The sequence below is a fragment of the Falco punctatus genome, assembly GCF_963210335.1.
Source record: "Falco punctatus genome assembly, chromosome: 2".
Taxonomy (NCBI): domain Eukaryota; kingdom Metazoa; phylum Chordata; class Aves; order Falconiformes; family Falconidae; genus Falco; species Falco punctatus.
Genome location: NC_137581.1, coordinates 44,275,441 through 44,294,609, shown reverse-complemented (window position 1 = coordinate 44,294,609; position 19,169 = coordinate 44,275,441). Strand labels below are relative to the sequence as shown.

The 19,169-nt window shown below is 34.3% G+C and overlaps 1 protein-coding gene across 5 annotated transcripts in view; it reads right to left on the bottom strand.

Annotated features, from left to right (window-relative positions):
• The window catches only part of PIBF1 (progesterone immunomodulatory binding factor 1), a 129,981-nt gene that overhangs the window by 30,545 nt on the left and 80,267 nt on the right, over positions 1–19,169 (bottom strand). For all 5 annotated transcript variants that reach the window (XR_013925854.1, XM_080374404.1, XM_080374407.1 and 2 more), the window contains 3 exons: positions 15,750–15,852; positions 10,730–10,860; positions 1,384–1,468 (listed from right to left, as the gene is read on the bottom strand). Coding sequence is in view for 4 of the 5 variants with exons in the window: in XM_080374404.1 (XP_080230530.1) it covers positions 1,384–1,468; positions 10,730–10,860; positions 15,750–15,852 (319 nt within the window). In the remaining variant the exon portion in view is untranslated. The remainder of the gene's footprint in view (positions 1–1,383; positions 1,469–10,729; positions 10,861–15,749; positions 15,853–19,169) is intronic.

Sequence of the window (19,169 nt, the reverse complement as noted above, 5' to 3'; positions counted from 1 at the left end):
CGGTTTTGTAACTGGTCAGCAGAGAGAAACTGGTTTGGACAAATTCATGACATGGATTTTGGTTTACTGATCTAAGAAGGGAATCTGGGAGAACAGCAAGGAAAGGAGATGGAAGGGAAGAATTTTGGAGGTGGAGTGAGAGGACTTCAAGAAGTGCATGGAGAGTCAGTTTTCTATGGAAATAATGGTATCAGAATGAGTGATAATGCAATCTCAGACAAGATAATTTAGGACAGTGGTAGATTCCTTGAAAGTAATCTCCCCATCTTCTCTCTTTCCAGCTGGAGAATTGAAAGGAATTTTTCAGAGAACTATTGATATAATGACTCTGTGATGATCTTTCTTCACGGGTAACTGGGAATTTAGGTCCCATTACTGCATATATATAACTTGTGCTGTTTTTCCTCATATGCATAATTTTTGTTCACTAATGTTGTATTTTCTCTGCAAATCCTTGAAAATCATTTAGCAGCTCTGGGAGATCATTTAAACAGCTGCTCATGGTTAGCTTTTGGTTTTATATCTTCAGTATTCTGTAGCCTCAGAAAACTTCCCATATTACTATTCACTCTTTTTCAGATCATTTGTGTATGGGACTCCTTCAGTAAACTGTGTTTATTCCTATCTTTTGTTTCAGACATCTAATCTGCAGAAAGATTTTTCTCTCATACTCCTTGACTTGTTAATCTCTTAAAATTGTTTAGAGAAATCTTGATAAAAGCCTTTTAGGAATCCTTATATAAAGCATTTATGTCTAAATGGCAAGATTTTGCATGCTTTTAGATCTGAGAGTGTATTTCAGTAACACTGTAACTCCTTGCTTGAATGAAACCCAGATAAGTAGATAAAGAAGTACCCTGACTCTTGTCTGGATGAAACCTGTGTGACTACCTCGTTTCCTCTCCCCAAATCCTGTTTTGGAGTTGAAAAGAAACTCAGATGTGTGTACAGGAAATGAATTGTGCAATGCTTTGTTCAGGCTTTTGGTCTCAATGACTGGGAAAAGCAGGGAGAGATACCGGGGCATACTGTGGCACATGCAGGCCTTTCAGATTATGCATGTATCAATCTGATCACATTTATCTAAATACTTGCTAAATGCCTGGCAAAGACTAAACACTTGCAAGGCATGTCTGTTGTATGCATAAGAAAAGAAAGAACAGTGAGACCAAGTCATCTGAGAGAATTTAGCAACTGAAAGTACAACTGAGAGCCTCCCCAGTGCCTGCTGATATGATCACCTGTGTTTCTGAAAATGACACAGACCAAAAAAAAAAAACCCAACAAATCAAACCAAAGTAAACCATTTTTTTCCCCCCATGGTTTAAGGCCGAGGAGAGAAAAAACACACTTATGGCAGTAATGCTAAAACGGGAAGATTACCTCACGGTGATTTAGAAGTCTCTCCAAATCCACTGCCATTTGATTCTTGACACGCAGCAAAGTTGTCTTTTCTTTATTTAAAAGACTGGTAGAAAGAGGATAGGAAATGCAGTAATAGCAACAGATAATCTCTATTAATCTTGTATGTTGGCCGAAACATGCATTTTATAAAGCTAAATACTGGCAATGAAAATCTGCTTGAGTAATTGTATCAAATGATCATTCATTATGTTCAAGAATTGGGGTTTTTATAAATGGGCCTGAATGAACTGATGCATGCAAAATCTTATTTTAGACAAACAGAAGTACTATTCAAAATCTTCATAAAATATGTTGGGTTTTTTTTTTATTCTGAAGGACAATTTAAGTTATCAGAATCCTCTATTATCTCTCAGTTTCTTCTAGGCAAAATGAGCTCATTTCATAAGCAAAGTACGGTTCCTTATATCTCCTAGTATATCAAAACATGGCTTTCTTTGTTGTATGCATCACTACTAGCAGCACATGCTCTTCACTCCGTATGACCTCTTCTTATACTACTGTACTTAGAATTTTGAAAATAACAAATACAAGGAAGAACCACCTCTCCCTTTTAGCTATGTAATTTCTGAAGAAATTGTAAATGTGTTTTTGCCATTTTTTTTTTTTTTATATTCCAGGATAACGCATGGGATCAAGTTTATTTTGTGAACCAGGTATGAAAAGTGTTTTATCATGAAGACATGCTTTTCTAGCACAATATCATTTAATTGTTCTTTGTTTTCTTAGTTACAGAATATGAGCATTTGAAATGTTTAGCATACACATTCTGATTCCAAGCAGCAATTCTAATATAATTAAATGTATTTTCATATTTAGCCCCAACATCAGTTTCCAACAATAAATTTCAGACTAATGCATATATAATACCAGTATATAATCTAGTTTGTTAAAACAGCCACAGAGATTTTCTTGGAAGACCAATGTTATACAAGCCATTATCATGACTTAACTAAATAGTTTGTACAATATAAACTATCACATAAATCAACAACTATGAAAAATGCAATTCTGCATATGGACTGCAAAAATGTAATACTGAATACAGGTCAGGAGTTCAAAAGCAAATGTATTAAAACTTTATAAATGGAATGAAGCAATTACATGTGTCACAAACACAAATTATTTAACATTCCCAGTATTTAATCCAGAAATGATCAACAAAATAAATCAGCCTTTTCTTTAATTGGCTGCATATCATCCGCTTGTTTCAAATAAGCAACATCATCCTTTGCCCCAGAGATTTTCTGGAAGTTCCTTGCAAGCTCTGTACTGTAAATTATGACTGTCAGTTCCTTCTAGGCATTCATTAATTCTAAGAAAAAAAATGTACGCTTTGGCCAAATTGCTTAGTTGTCAGAGTTATTTAAAAGGAAAGTAGTAACATTTATGAAAAACTACAAGGATATTTTAAAATTTTCAAGAGTTTTATTTTCTGTGACATTTTTATTCATGATGCAATTGCTGTACTATTTTTTTCCTGGGTTCCTGTGTTGCAACTTACTGATATGTCAGTTTTTCTTGGATTACTGGACTTCCTAACAGCATAAACCAATCGTTTTAGAGAATGACTCACAAACTTATTAGAGAAGCAATAATAAAAGTTCCTTTATGCCTTAAAGAGTGTGATGGATAAGCATAAACATCAGTGTTCATGGCTAAACCAGAAATTCATGCTCAAGGTTCAATTTCATCTACAGAACAGAACCTATTCTAGGTATACCTTCTGAAACAATGTGACACGACTGATCTATGTGGAGCAGTTGAAATTTTCTTTGTTTATGGTCAAATACAGGAATTAGATTGCTACGTCATTCAGTAGAACTTGATGTGTTTTCTGTCATACATATGACTATAGAACTATCAAAGCATGTGCAGACTTCAGATTTATTAGATTTGCAATAACTATGCTATTTCACCATTGCAGATAGAAGGAAATAATTCATATACTTTGAAAGAATACTGCAGAAGAGGCATATATACATTTAACAGAGCAAGAACACAGTTACCAGGCACAACAATAATAAACTCATACCTAATGACCAAGTAAAGCAGAAATACCTTCAAAAGTTCAATTTTGGGAAGAAGACTGACCATTTCAGTTCCTGTTATGAAAATGTTCTGAACAAGCACCTTGGATACAACAGTCAGGAGGTTCTACCTTTAAATTACCCTATACTTCCATCAAACAGTAGTTTAACCTAATCCAGTTTTAACTGGCAGTGTAGCTTTACACTTTGTTTCAGCTGACCTAAGTGAAAACTGTTGCTGAAAGATCATCCTTCCCTAACCACATATGGGTAACCTGCTATTTATGTTGGTACTCGAAAATTTGTGACCACAGAAATAGGACACTTCATTGATCTGTATAGAAGCTATAGAGTCTTTTTAAAGGTTATTTTTCACGTGGATCACCAAAGCAACTTGATTTACCATGTACAGTGGAAACCCACAGCTGAAGTAAGGATGAGACTGCTCCATTTGGTGACAGAGTGATTTAACTGTCTTACTATGGTTCTGAAACCACAATCTATGAGTCTAGACAAACCAGCTTCTCATACCTGAGCTCAAGGGTTGTAACTTTCGTCCGAAGAGACAGGATCTTCTTGACCATCTCTAATTAACCATACTTTTAAGTTTTCATGATACAGATAGGTATTAAAGTACTAAAGCACTAAACATGAAAAGAAATCTTCCAATGACTTGCTCTGGGGTGAAAACATGTGAACACTTGAGAGAAATGGATTGCGTCAAAATGATCTAATATCCCTGGAGTTATTTAACTGCATAAATGACTGTTTTCACTGTTGTGTAAACAAAAGTGTAGACCATGCTGTGCTCCATACTCCTGGTCACTGACTGCTCCATCTTGAGTGTGGAGAAGGTCCCCTTTGAGATACATCATGTATTCATAGCCCCAGAAGTCTGGGTTGGAGAATTCACTGAAAAGCAATGCAGCTCCTGCTTTTTCTGTGTGCCTGGGTTTCCAGAAGAAACCCAAATGTCTGAGAGGAGATTCTGCTTAATTCCATCATGCTTTCAAAACCTAACCAGGTATGAATCCAGGACGTACCATGGAATATGTTTGTCATATACATACACATTGCTCATAGCAACCACTGGCTTGTTTCATTTCACTTTACTCAGGATCTAAAGCCAAGGTAGTTTGGATATTGTAAGCAAGACATTTTTAGGTGACTTGATTGTTCTGCAGAATGGAGATTAACATTTCACAGTCTGACTTTTAAAGCCTTTTGAATCTTGGCAATTAAGCCACCTTTTAAATCTCTGGTCTAAATATACTAGCTACTAACCTGTTGAGAAGCTTCTGTTATTAGATGGTCTGCACAATATGCTTACGCTCAACACACTAGATAAACATGGTTTTATATATTACTGGGTTTTATTACTACTTCTATTCCATTTGAAAAAAAGTAAGTTTCTTCTTCAGTGAACTGTTTACCCCAAATGCTGTAAGAAATAAGGATTGTGCCTTTCTGTTAATTTCTTATTTGTGTGATTAAGTTGAAAACTGAAGTAAAATCTTGAGTTATTTTTTTGCATTTTATGTTCACACACATATATTACCGTAAGAAAATGGAAATAGCACATGTGAAAGTTTTTTACATAAAACTGAATGCATAATATAGGCGTATAGTGCAGCTATCCCTTCTCTGCAAATTACAGATGAAAACCTCAAGCAGACGGTTAATTTTTAAAGCTTAAGTCAAACTTTCTTTTTTAGTCATATAGTTAAGAGAGGGAGTTATAAAAACTTCTGCAAATAAATGTTCTTTAGGAGAGACAATACATGAAAAATTTGTGATCTCTCACTGTGAGGCTAAACAACCACAGATCAGGTTTTTAAAGGCATTTAGGAGAGTATTGCTTAATGATTTTAATTGGAGTGCTTCAGATGGCTTAAAACCTCATCTGTGTAGTGTCCCAACTGAAAAAAATTACTTTTTCAACTTGAAAAAAAACCCAAACAACTTTTAAATGGTTGTAATACAGGTCAGAAAATGTTCATTTTTAGAAAAAAAGAAATATTGTTCTACGAATTTTGTTTGGAGCATTTCCCAGGTAAACTGCAGTAGTGTCGGACTAGATGATGCAAATCTCACATAACGGTAATGTTCTCATAAAAAGCTCATTGACCATTCTGTGGTGGGAAAAACTCATCTAACACTGTATGTTGAGCTTTATAATGTTTGGATGGCATTAGAGAACCCAAAAAGTTTAGGTAAGAAACATCTCAGTACATAGCTTCTTAGTGAGCAAAATCCTTGTACTGCTTCTAGATTTGCCATACAGTCAGGCTTTTGAGGAGTGTTTTTGGGTAAGTGAACCATTTTTAAAACCAGCCATCGGTACTGACAAATTTGAGTAACAGCATTCAAAATAAACACCCTCTTTTAATGAATAAAGTCCTGTTTAATGTCTCCAGTTATTTATAAACCTAGATGTTTTTAGCAGAAAATTATGTACTAAAACTACAATTACTTCACTACACACATAAGAATGAAATTCTGAGGTTTGTTTTCCTACAGCATGACATAGTCACAAGGCATTTATTTCTTTTCACAAGGGGTGCTAAATGTGATGTTTTCATTTCTGGTTAAGAACTGTATGCTAGAGAGATTTCTTTATAGTAGGAAGGAGTTATCTTCATGCATACCACTGCTTTTATTAATCGCTGCTGTTTACTTTTATTAACAAGAGTCTATGTGGACTAACACAAATGAGAGGTTACTTAACAGAGTATTTTGAGATATGTGGAAGACCTATAAATTCACCCTGCAGATGATTCTGTCACTCAAGACCAGAGGTTTTATATCTGAAGTGTATCTGCAGCTGCATGGCTCAGTGCACAAGCACATGAAGTGCTCTGCTCCCAGGGCCATCTTGGTTCTCTCCATGGCCAAGTGCCAGCACAGCCCATGGCCTGCCTGGGAGAATTCTAAGGGGATGAGAAGGAGAGTGGTAGTGAATATATGTGTGGGCAGCATCTGACAGTTTCTCTTATTCCTAAACAACCTCTCCTTTTATTTTCACGTGGTAATACATTTGTGCCTTCACACTTGAATCTAAGCAGTAACGTCACACATCTGTAATAACCTGGAGATGGGTCTCCAGATTGTTCATGCAAATAGTTAACAGCAATGACAGCTGCTCAGCTAAGCATTTACCTCAGCCACAATAGCTCTTGCAGTTTTTAGTGAAGATACAGCTAAAGATCCATACAGCTGTCTGAAAGATGTCCACAACGGACACGCTTCTGAGCAACCCAACAAAGTACCTCCAGCTCTGGTAGAATATACTACTTTAAGGCCTTGATTCAGTCTGGTACCTATTTGACTATTGCTCTCCTTTAAAGGAGAGGCTGAACAAGGCTTTGAGCAACCTAATCTAGTGGAAGATGTCCTTACTCATGGCAGGGTGGTTGGAACTACATGATCTTTAAAATTCCCTTCCAACCCAAACCATTCTGTGATTCTGTGTTTCGGTTTGACAGCTACTGACACAAGCAACCTTGAGCATTCTTTGAATAGTCTTTCCAAGTGAGGAGGACATTTTGATATCTAGGGTCTGAAAGTCAGCCTTAGCTCTAGAGGTATGACACTTAAGGATAAAGGCATGTAAGATGCTCTGGTTAAAGGGAACTCTGAAGACCACATTGAAAGGAAATGTAGATGGATCTGCAGGATTTCTCATATCAAAATGATCTGCCTGAATCTGTCCCACTCCTCTTGTGGAAATAACTGCTGTCAGAAATGATGCTTTCACAGCATGATGCAGTCTGCAGAAACCTGAACAGATCTACTGCCTGTCAAGGGACCACATTTTAAGTCACTTTAGGCCATTCTGTGAAAAATCAGTACAAATCTGGCACACACAAGAACATTCACAAGGAGATTGCTGTCATAGATAGCCTTCCTTATAGTTGCCTTGTGCTGATTTCAATCAAGACTGTCTGTTTCATCACAGAATCAAAACCACATCCAGTAGCAACCAACAGCCTTCTCAACAGACAAGGAATACAAAGCCCTGCAGGTTGCTGCAAAACATTTATAAAGTTGCAAGAAAGTACTGACTCATCATCCTGGGAAACCTGCTGGAACTTACCCAGCCTAAGGAAGATGTTCTAAAAAGATTATTGGCCATCATCACTGTGCACAGAAGCAAATTGTGGATTGAGTCTAAAAAAAAATTCACTTGCAAATTAGTCCTTGCTGATCCCTCCACACTCAAGTTACATGAGACTTGATAAGAGAACACTGGCACTGATAACACAGATGTGACTGCTCTACTTAGGGAATCTACAATTTACATAATGCAGAACCATCTCTCTTGATGAGCAGGTGAGATAAAAACACAACACCAAAAGAACACTCCTCCAGGAAGGAATGAAAACCATGATCAAGCATAGGGCAGCTCTGAGGTTAAAACAAGTATTCAGTCTTGATTGTCAGGGTGTAAGCATATCAAAGTTATGTTAATTTGCCTACAATACGGTACTCAAATACAAGACTTTAAAAAAATTGCAAAAATGATTGTATTTTTAAGAGTCTGTTTGAAAACAATGATTTGAACATTATTTTTGTTAGCTGGTACTTGTGAAATTGCTTTTTAGAAATAAAACTAATGCACATATTGTATGTAATTTTTTTTTTAAAAATAATAATCTGCTTTGTGTAACTATAGCATAAATTAAACCTTAACTTAAAGAAGCTGCTGCAGAACTGCAGTGTTTATTAATTATAAGTAATGGTTGAAACAACCATTTACTTTTGAAAAGGCTTTAAAAATACTTTTTTTTCCCCTTAGCTCTAAGATACAGAGAAACTAGGCTTCATAAACCATGTTAATGTTTTCACTATTACTTTTCTAATAGCACTAACATTATTTGCACAATTTACAGCCCTCCTTGAGGAGCATTAATTCTCTGAACTCATCCTCTCAAAAATATTCCACACACAAACCAGCAAAATGCTGTTTAATAGCAGTGTAAATCTTTTGATCCAGAGGAGCTTCACTTGGCATATATTTGGTAGGAATGATCATTGATTTTCTTAAATCTCATTCTATTCAGTTCTGGAATAGTTGGGAGCTAGACTGGTCTGCAAGGTAATCTGAAATCACCTAAAGGAAACTTTAATTATAAAGTGTCGTCAGGAAATTCCAAAAGGCTACCCTAATGTCAAAAGATGACTGGAGTGGTTAGAAATCCCTTCCTCTAACCTTCCTCACATTTACAGGGAAGCAAAGGATCAACATTATAAATTTTATACCAGATTATAATTTCTCCTGTGCTCCAGGGAATATCAGCTAACAATTTAGGACATTTGTTTTAAATGTGGAGTTATGAATAGCAAAATTAGGGACTACTGATATGTACCAAAAGACCTAAGACACTGGGCTGTTTCCAAGAATTTCACTGGCCTAAGAAACTATGGCAAAGTTGAGACAAACTTGTGATAAGGGAATAAGAATTATTTTTAGTTTACAAGGAATATTTGAAGCTACAGGAAAAAACTTACCAAAATACTTGATGTGCAAAGTAAGTGTAACTTTTTTGCTACAAAACCATTAAGGATAAAATATTTCTTTGTCAGACCACACTTTCATTTACAGAAACACAGCCTAGTGGTGAGCACAACCCAGCTCATGGCAGCAGAGTACTGCTGGTATGTTTACCATGAATGCTTGCACTGTGGTGCAGAACCATTTTCTTCCTTAACCTCAGGCACTTTAAAATGCCAAAAATTCCCTTTATAGTTAATTGAGAGTAACAGGCTTCTCTAGCAAATGACTCACTCCATCCAAAATCTGAATTGCTTTTCAGAGATGCTGCTTCCTCCATGAACTACTAAGGAAACCTGACTTAAGTTCCTTATTTAGGTGCCTGAATTTGTAGGCTAAATTTAGGAAGAACATCTGTGCATACAGAGTATTTGTAATGAACCATAAACCCCCATGAGAACCAATGCTAATTATGCATTTAATTTCTTATATATTTTAAAAGCATAAAACATACACTTTCAGAAATGACCTCACCTATTCAACCCCTTTATTTCCTAGATTTTGAGAGACATTTGGACTACTATGTGAACAATGACAGACATTTTCACGTTACTATAATTCAAGAATTTGATTTGCTAGTTCCAATTCTTTCATGATTTTTTTCACAATTGGAAAGTAAGATCCTATATATAGAGAACACTGTGATTTTTCATCTCCTGGACAAATATAATTTACCTTTGAAGTTTTTCTTCTATTAAATAAAGTCTAGAAAAAGCGTAAAAACACTTGATTCAGGAATAAAAAAAGATCTATTCTTACCAAATCAAAGTTAAGTCTAGTCTTGTCCGGAAGTATGAATAAATATTTCAGTATATTTATAAATATATTGACTTATCTATACACTTACTTGGATAATAAAGATTTTTAGGTGTTCCTCAAGGCATAACAAATACTATCCCAAACCATCAAAACACTCTGAATAGATACATATGTAAGACAGTCTGTAGGATAAAGTATTTAGCTATGGTGAGTCCTACTTTTTCTATTTTCATTGCTTCAGCAGATTTGTTGGGGGAAAAAACCTGTATTTTTCATGTAATTGCTTCATAATACAATCAATCACATCAATGCTTCATAATTGTTACCATATGCATTTCCTAAACAGAGATACCACATAAATATCTAATAGCTAAAATGCTAACTCTTCTGTAGTGCAGTGGGACACAGGTATTGACTTCCTTGAAAAATCAAGAGGCAGATGATTTTATAACAGCTTACTTGGGAACCAGATGTTGAACATAATTCATAAAACTATGTGATGGTGGGAAGTTGCTCAGTGGTCAAAGAGTTCTGACAGCTGGATGTACCACCAAATCAGTCTCCCCACTAGAGGAAGTATGCTTGAGTTATGCCTGAAATACCCTTTGCTGGTGGACTAGTCTATTATTTTTCTCTGACTTTATTTCTTTAGTTTTACTTTTGTACATTTGGTGGGTCATTTTTTCCTTTTACTCTTCTGAACTTTCCTCTACTTCATGAGAGCTCAGCTCCAAATTCACTTTAAACCTGACTGTCATTGCTGCTTTTCCAAACCTAAAGCTCTTTTTCTGACAGTATGAGAGAAATCACACATGCTAGAGTTTGACCATAAAGACTGGACTTAGTCAATGATGGAGTGTCAACATGTCCTACTTCATGGCCAACAACATAATTGTTTTCCAATGATAAACACATAGGTGATTTTATTTTCTATTTAAAATAAAGAAACAGTGATTTTAATTACCTGACATCTTTTTCAAGTTGCATAATACGTTCTTTCTGTAGACTTATTTGAGAATCTCTCTGTTGCACAGTTTCAATCAGGTATTTGTATGGTTGTTGCACTTGACCCAACAAAGAATTTGCTCTGTCAAGCTGCCAAAAAAAGGAAGTATTACTATTACAAATTTTATAATTTATAAAGAATGATTACTTAATTTTGATTATTGGATATTATCTATCATTAAAAATTGCATAATATAAGCCCCAAACCTGTTATTTCACAAAAAACCGAAAACACCCTCAAATCACGATCTAGTACATCATCCTCTCACTTTTCCGTTCTAATTATTTATATCATGCTACTGCTCTCTACACTTCTCTAATCTCCATTTTCAAGAGTTTTAATGTAACAGCTTCCACTGATGAAAAAAATGAGTGTAGAAAAAACATCTGTTTGTTCATCTTATTAACCAAAATTACTTTTTTAAAACAGCATACTGTTAAAATGGAATTTTCAGCTTGTAAACTGAATCTAAATAAAACCACAGTAATAAGGGAAGAAAAGTTCCCTTTCTTCTGATCAATTATCATCAATTATGAATAATGAAATACACAGAATGTTTACAAGAGTAGTATAAAATGTCATACCCATGAGTAGAAAATAAACTTTGCTAGCCATACTCCCTGAACAAATGAGGACCCATTAGATTTAAAAAGCCTGCATGATATGTCTTGCATCTTGAGCAATATAACAAGATCATTCACCAAAATATGTACAGAATTAAGATCACACATCAAGATTTAGCAGTTTCAGCAGCTGGAGTACATATAAGTCAAGAATACCAACTAGATTCTTTACAAAATAAAGAATTGTTTAAAGTTTAGATACAAACAGATCTAATGGAAAGAATTCAATGGAAAATGATTAAGCTGATTAGTTTATACAATTTCTCGATAGATAAACAATCTGCATTTGCAAAATCAGACTCAGGAGCCAGTTGTCCTATTTTGTGTTGTTCCAAACAAGCAGGGGAAAAGACACCACCGCTTCCTATAGAATTAGCTTATTTAAATAACATTTCCAGACTTCCCTAAGACCAGATTTTTCTCCTATTCACGATTTTCAAAACATGAGACTCTTCTTCCTTCTTTCTTTTCCATTATATTTTTATTTTTTTATCATGTTTATTTGTTTTTATATTATAATTATATCCCATATAATTCCATTACATTTTTATTGCAGTTTTACTTCAGCCTTTTACACTCTGTGAAATATGCAAAGAACTTATAATGTAGTGGTTCAAATTTATTAAAATACAGAATACAGACAAAACTTCGCTCTCTACACTTCTCTAATCTCCATTTTCAAGAGTTTTAATGTAACAGCTTCCACTGATGAAAAAAATGAGTGTAGAAAAAAACATCTGTTTGTTCATCTTATTAACCAAAATTACTTTTTTAAAACAGCATACTGTTACAATGGAATTTTCAGCTTGTAAATTGAATCTTGCTTACCTTACTGACCATGGTTTTAAAAGTGAAATGAGGGACAATAACACTGCACTTCTTAAAATTAATGCACATCCTTAAATATTGTTTAAATATACTAGTTCCTTCATGAAATACCTATTCTAGTCCACAGTGAAATCCCAAGTTTATTTTAGAGAAGAAAAAAAAAAGGCAAATCATCTTCTTGAAAAAACTATCTTCAATAAATTGATAAGCAATTAAAAAAGACATTTTTTCTAAAAGTACAAGCTATTAAAAAAAGATGTCTTTCAGGAAGACAATAGAGTCTTTACATGACCAACAGGTAATACCAAAACATGGAGTACTAATGTCTAGGATGGTTTAAAAACCTTGCAGTATAAAACCTTGAGGCTGCCATTACAGAAGAAAATTAATGCAACTGATCTTGTTTGGAATCCTGGTTTTGATACCCTAAAAACTTTCAAAGGATGCTGTCATCACACTGTGAAGTTCCTCATTGTTCTCACTGATAAGAATTAAAGTACTTCAGTGGGAAAGGACAAGTGAGGTGTTGTAAGCTTTATTTATTTAAGCTTAATTGACTACAGTTAATTCATCTGTTAACTTGCTAACTTTACCAGCTAAAAACATGCTGCTGCTACAAAAAAAAGGCTATCCCTTCCCTCTCCATGTTGGTGTTTTGCTGCCTGTTTGATTCTATAAATCTAAAAGAGGTTGTCATTAAACTGTAGTCAATTAAGCACTGAATACATTTAATGGATCTGCTTTACTAATACACAGACATGTATATAGAATAAGCATTGTCCATGAGCAAAAACATTAATTTTTGTAAGCAACTTTGATTTCTTTCTGCCTTAATGTACAAGATTTACTTAAGTATTTCTGTGTCATTCTTTTAAGTGATAAATCTGACACATTGCAGTTGGGCATTTATTATTTATCCCTGAATGGAAACCTCTATCAAGCTGAAGGATTTCCTCATTGTTCCGTTTGATCTATACAGAGTGAGATGTAAACTTGCTTTTGGTAAAAATGTTTCGATTGAGGCATACAAAAAGCACAAATACAACGTCATGATGAAGGCTCATCATTCAGCAGCAAGCCAAATTTATTAGCTTAGTAAACGTCTTTATTTAGTATATCACTTTTACTGTGTACTGACTCAGTATTTGCTTTTTAAGTCACCCAAAGACCATAATAGCCTCCTAGATGCAACAGACTATCTATCCACCAGTTCTGGCACTGTTCAAGATCTCTGCAAAGTGAATTAATTCCAAAATTTAGATTGGACACTAAATGTAGTAATTTCAGATCACTACTTTGCAGAAGCTGATATACAGCTTTCCAGTTACTTAAACCAAGAGTAACATCAAGTGAGCTGCAGAGGCAATAAACTGATTATCACTAGGTGAGGACCTTTCTTGGATCATGTCATTAAGAATTCCTTTATTCTGTTTATCGTAGACATGGTCAACAAACCTGTAGTATGAAGTCTCAATACCAATTTTAACATTGCAAGTCACTGCTATTTTATTTTAAAAAATAAAATAAAATAAAATCAAGAAAGATGATAGCTTGGAGTAAAAAATCTACCTTAGCTCAGGGGATGCAGTAAAGACAGCCAACAGAAGTTTAAGAACCTTAACTATATAAAGAAAGATGATAAATAACAATTAGTATAAAATATGAAATACAGAAAATTTACAAGAGGAGCTACAACTTCAAGGGGAATGTTGATACTAGCAGACACAGAACTCCTAGGAAAAAAAAAAAGTGAGGAAATAAATCCTAGAAGCAGTAAAACCCATTATGGCAGAGAGATGGAAAAACTGTATATAATGTTGAAGAAAACACAGAAATTTTCAATAAAACTTTTTGCACTCTGTTTGAAAATTCAGATAGATGATCAGTTTATATAACATGAAAATGATGAACTATTTTCCAGTCCATTAATAACAAGTATAAACTGTTTGTGCACATATTGAGGGATGGCAAGCAGAATGGCTTAAAGTTATCAAACAAAATGGCCTATAATCATACGCAAAATTAAAAAAAAAGGGGGAAAGAAGGAAATCTGATGAAGCATTTAGATCTGCATGCCAGACATATGTTTAACAGAAAGAAGGTCTCAAAAAGATTTTATTTAACCTTATAAGTTTGATATTAATAGGCTTAGTAGCTGTGTGTTAGCTAGCTGTGAGACATTGAACTTTGTACTGGATGATGTTCTGATTTAAACTATGCAATTATATGATACAAGATCAAGAAAGGGCTACATGATATCTCATGGGAGAATAAAAACAAGGTGAAGATGTTCTAGTGGAATTTTGCAGGAATTTGAACTAAGGTCACTGGTACTGAATCTTTCATCAGTGATCTAGAAGCAAATATAAAACCCCTGTAGGTAAGAAGAAATGTATTGAAGTGGAAACCAGACGGATTTAAGTGGGAAATAAAGCATAGATTTTATTAACAATAGTGAAAGAATAGTGATAGAGAATAATACCATGGATAACACTGGGATCACAAATCTCTTGATATATTGAAGTCAAGAAGATTTGAAAGATATGTATTAGTCAAATACAAATTACTAGGATATGGCTAAGAATCCATAATAAATTGTAGTATTGGTTAAAAAAAAACCAAAACTGTACAAAACCTCCATTGTTCATGTATCTCTCATTGAAATAATATATACAATCACATATATATACACACACATATAACCCACATAAAATTAATGTAATTTCAAAATACGTAGAAAATGCAAATATTTGCACTGTGAAGTACTTGGGTGTAGTTATCCTAATTTATAATTACCATGGCTTTAAAAATCAAACTCTTAACCACATTCCTGAAATAGTCAGCCTAGAAATTCCATATAGTGGCAATATCTAATAGCAAATCTAGTTCATTGGTTCCTAAGAGAAACTTAGGAAACAATCTTAAAAATATTTCAAAAAATTAGTTTGCCCTAGTTCTGGGAGATTTCAAACTGAGTTTTGTTTAGTATTCATTCTCCATGTCACTGTAATATGTGATTTCAGGTATTATATACAGAATTGTAAATGAACATGAAATTAAAGTCATATGATAACAAAGCAAAAAAATCAATTTTAGCTTTTCAAAAAAGCAGCTTATGTTAAACATTCCTTAGATCTGTATATTCAAAAGACTTAAAAACTGAACAATGTAGAAAAAGATTTAGAGAAATATCTTCAAAATTGCTTTAAAAGTGGTATTCGTTGAACAATTAACTATCAAACATAAACTAGTTTGGCTAGCTGGTCTTCTGTTCAGAAGTCTGAGCATTGTCTGTCTGGCTTACATTATTATTTAGCCTGTAAAGTAATCCCTCTTTCAATCTTTGTTTCAAAACACAATATAAATTTCTTTGAAAACGTTTAACATTGAGTTTTCATTAATTATGAGGCCGTTTTTGACATCAAATAGATAATAAATGCTGTATAGAAAACATTTCATTTTACAAACAGCTGTTCTGCAATGTTTATAGTCTCTACAGATTTCATTGTTTTGTAGCAGTAATTTACCTCTTGTGAAATCTGTGTTACTTGTTCCTTCTGATGTTCCAGATCTTTTACAAGCAACGAGTTTTGCTTTTCTAGCTGCAGTAACCTCCTTGCCAAGTGAACACTGTGCCAATAAAAAGCAAGCTCAAGTTGATTTTTTTCCAAAAAATACAAAACAAATTCTCACATTTATACTTTGGAACTTGATTGCCTTAATTTTTCACCAATGCTTAGATACTAATATATATAAACTACATAGTGAAACATCCAGAATGTTCGAAGTTAGAAAAACAATGAAAACATTATTAAATTTAACAGCACTGAAATAGCATTCCCACAGTTATACCATTGTAATATTTTTTACAAAATAATTACCTATATAATTTGTACAATACTACACAATTGTAGTAATCATGTCAAAATGTTTCAACTAATTATGAGTATTTACTTTTTAGTAACTTTAGGGAGTCACTGTAATTGGCTTCTCCTTAAATAATTTTTTTTAAAAAGCACATTAAATATACATTTTATAATGGAACACTGAAAACTTGTATTTTATCATTTCCAAAACAGAGGCAAAATTGTTTTGTCTGACGTTTAATATGCTAAGTAACGAAATGTTATTGTCACTTTTTTTAAAAAATAAACAGTTATACAGCTGCGTAACTTAATTTGGAAGTGAAATGAATTGTTGAATTACTTAAACACCCTAGTTAAAAAATGGGATCCTCAACCTCTTGCATGTTTCATGCCCAAAGTCAAAAGGCTTTGTTATCAACAAACAATTCAACAGCACAGTTCCATAGGCAGCAATGGGAAGATTCAGTATGCAAGTGCAGAGACTACTTCCCGACATCTAACCTAGTCTTCAAGCTGCTATTAATCACTCAGTCCTATTCAACAGTCTGAACAGCCTGACTATATTCCACTAAAATGGACTCCTGGATGGTGAACTGAGATGTATTCCAAACTCCATTGACTGTATTGATTAAATTAAATTGGTTATAATGGAAGGTTAGGGGCCAAGTCTCATGTTAAACCTACGATTAGATGTCTAAGTTTATGTATCCTGTAATAAATCCTGCCATCTTTATAGGACTCAGTGGCTTGGTGGCTTATTATCGAAACTGTATCTAGAGAATTTTATCACTGTACCCCTCCGTGTTTAGGTCCTCTAGTCACCAATCTTTCACAATGTGACATGAAAACTTCAGAGCTTTAAAAATGAGGGAGGTAGACAGGGTTAATACCACTTTTTAGTGTGCCTTAATCACTGGACTAACGGCTCTCCACAACAATCTGTCCTTCAAGTCAAATGTGTAACATTTTTCAGAAATTTGTATATTGAAGGGAGAACTCACTTCAAATCTTTAGACTTCTAATGTATACTGTCCATAAACTGAAGATGTAAGACTGTTAGTGTCCAAATAACGGATAGCAAAGTGTTATCCAGTTCCTGACCATAACAATGAATCTATAAGAGTGTAAGTGGTCTAAAGCAGACTGACAGGGGGATTATATTTACCCTTAAGCTGAGGCTAAGAGTGTGTAAAGATAGATGAGTATATAAACTTTCTCTGAAATTTGACCAGTCTAAACCTCCACTTTCTCCTCAGTAAAAGGGAATACACTTTCACGTTTGGCAGAAGTCTTAATATTCCTCACCTGCATTATAAATCTATCATTTCATACAGTCAATGTTTTACTTTCACCTTTTATGAAAGGAATTACCCGACATTCTCAATAGCATTCACTAGGAGGCTGGTTCTCTCAGTTCCTTCTACAAAGAGCATTAGACTGTGTAAACAATAACTGAGAAAAAGAGAAATTAATTCTCCAGACTAGTTATTTGGATTTTTATTTAGGAGATACGAGATGTGTGTTAAAAGCACATCTAGTATAAAAGAGACATGAACCACCACTTTTTTTGACCAGTTAGTGATCTTATGCATTAGCTCTTAAGAATGCAAGAGGAAACCTGGTCATCTTCCCATGGCAACTTTGGGAATGTAGCCCATCATAATTTTCCCAGGTCATTTTTAAATTTAAAAAATGAACTTGACCTGAATTTGCAAGTATTTAAGGATAAACAAAAGTACATCTTTCAAGAATGCTTGTCAGTATGTTTTCTGACTAGTTTAAATTTAAAGCAAAGGGACAAAGACTGATCTGCAAAGACACCTTATTCTGGAACTTCAATTCCAACTATACTAGGAAATTATGCAGTGCCTAAGAATGTGATAATTTATTGTTAGCAAATCACTAGTGTTCTTGATAGTATTCTGGCATTTACTCCTTAACACTCTCCCAAACAGTTCCTAGGCCCAGCTGAAGACCTAGTGTGGGCAAGCAAATCATTGCCAACATGTAGTTCACATTACAGCTAACGTGCAGTGAGCATTTAGTTTTGTGGAAGTGGGCTACTACGTGCCATTTGGTCTCAATGCTTCAGAATGTTCCCAGGCATGTTTAATTTACTACTATGGGTGTATGGTGCCTACATCTGAAGCAATGAAATAGTTGTTTCTGTCAAGTAGGCAAAGAGGTATAGACCCCACAAAGCACTATGCTTGAATAGGAAACAAAGTTTCTGAGACTGAAATGCATGCTGTGGACTTACCAGAGCTCTCCTTTTAGGACCCCATACGTCTAGAATTAAAAAGCAGGTAGCGGACTCCAAAAAGAAAATTATTCACATTTGTAATAGATTCTCTTTCCTTAAGCAATCCCAGAGAGAAGAAAACTTATCTGTGTTTCTTTAATGGCTCTAAACATAGAAGCTGGTGTCACAGAGACTTCGCTTTAAAGCTTGGGGAACTGAAAGCATCACAAACATTTTCTACATGGCAGTTTTCCTTGAGCAGCAGCAGGTAAACGATACACAGACTTTTATGGCTTTTTTAATCTTCTCTAATTTTAAAAGATAAAGAAAATCTATTAAGTCTCCAACACCTTTATAAAGGATTATATCAGCTTCATCTGCCAATGCCTTTTGGAACAGAGGAGGAGCACATGAGGCATTCTGATACAGCCACTTCTAAGCTCAGCAAGTGTCTTCCAAGCACATCTGCAATTCTGGCTTACTGATTGTCAATCAGATTCACCATTCAGAAGTGATTTAGTAGAATTATTTTATATGTAAATAATCTAAATAATCTAATAAGGTGGGGAAAAAGAAGGAGCCAAGCTGAAACTCAGGAAAGTTCTTAAACTATTGACAGAGGAGGAAGGAACTGAAGTTTTAGCAAATGATATTATAGAACTCTCAACAGTCTGCTAAAACAAGCATACAACAGGGTTATGGAGTTTTTTGCCCATGACCCCCTCTTTTTTCATTTTTTTCCCTTTTTATTTTTATTTTCATTTATATTTAATGAAATATAAAAAGAAATCTCACAAGGAAACAATCTGAAGAGATTTAAAAACTTGAAAGAGTAAATT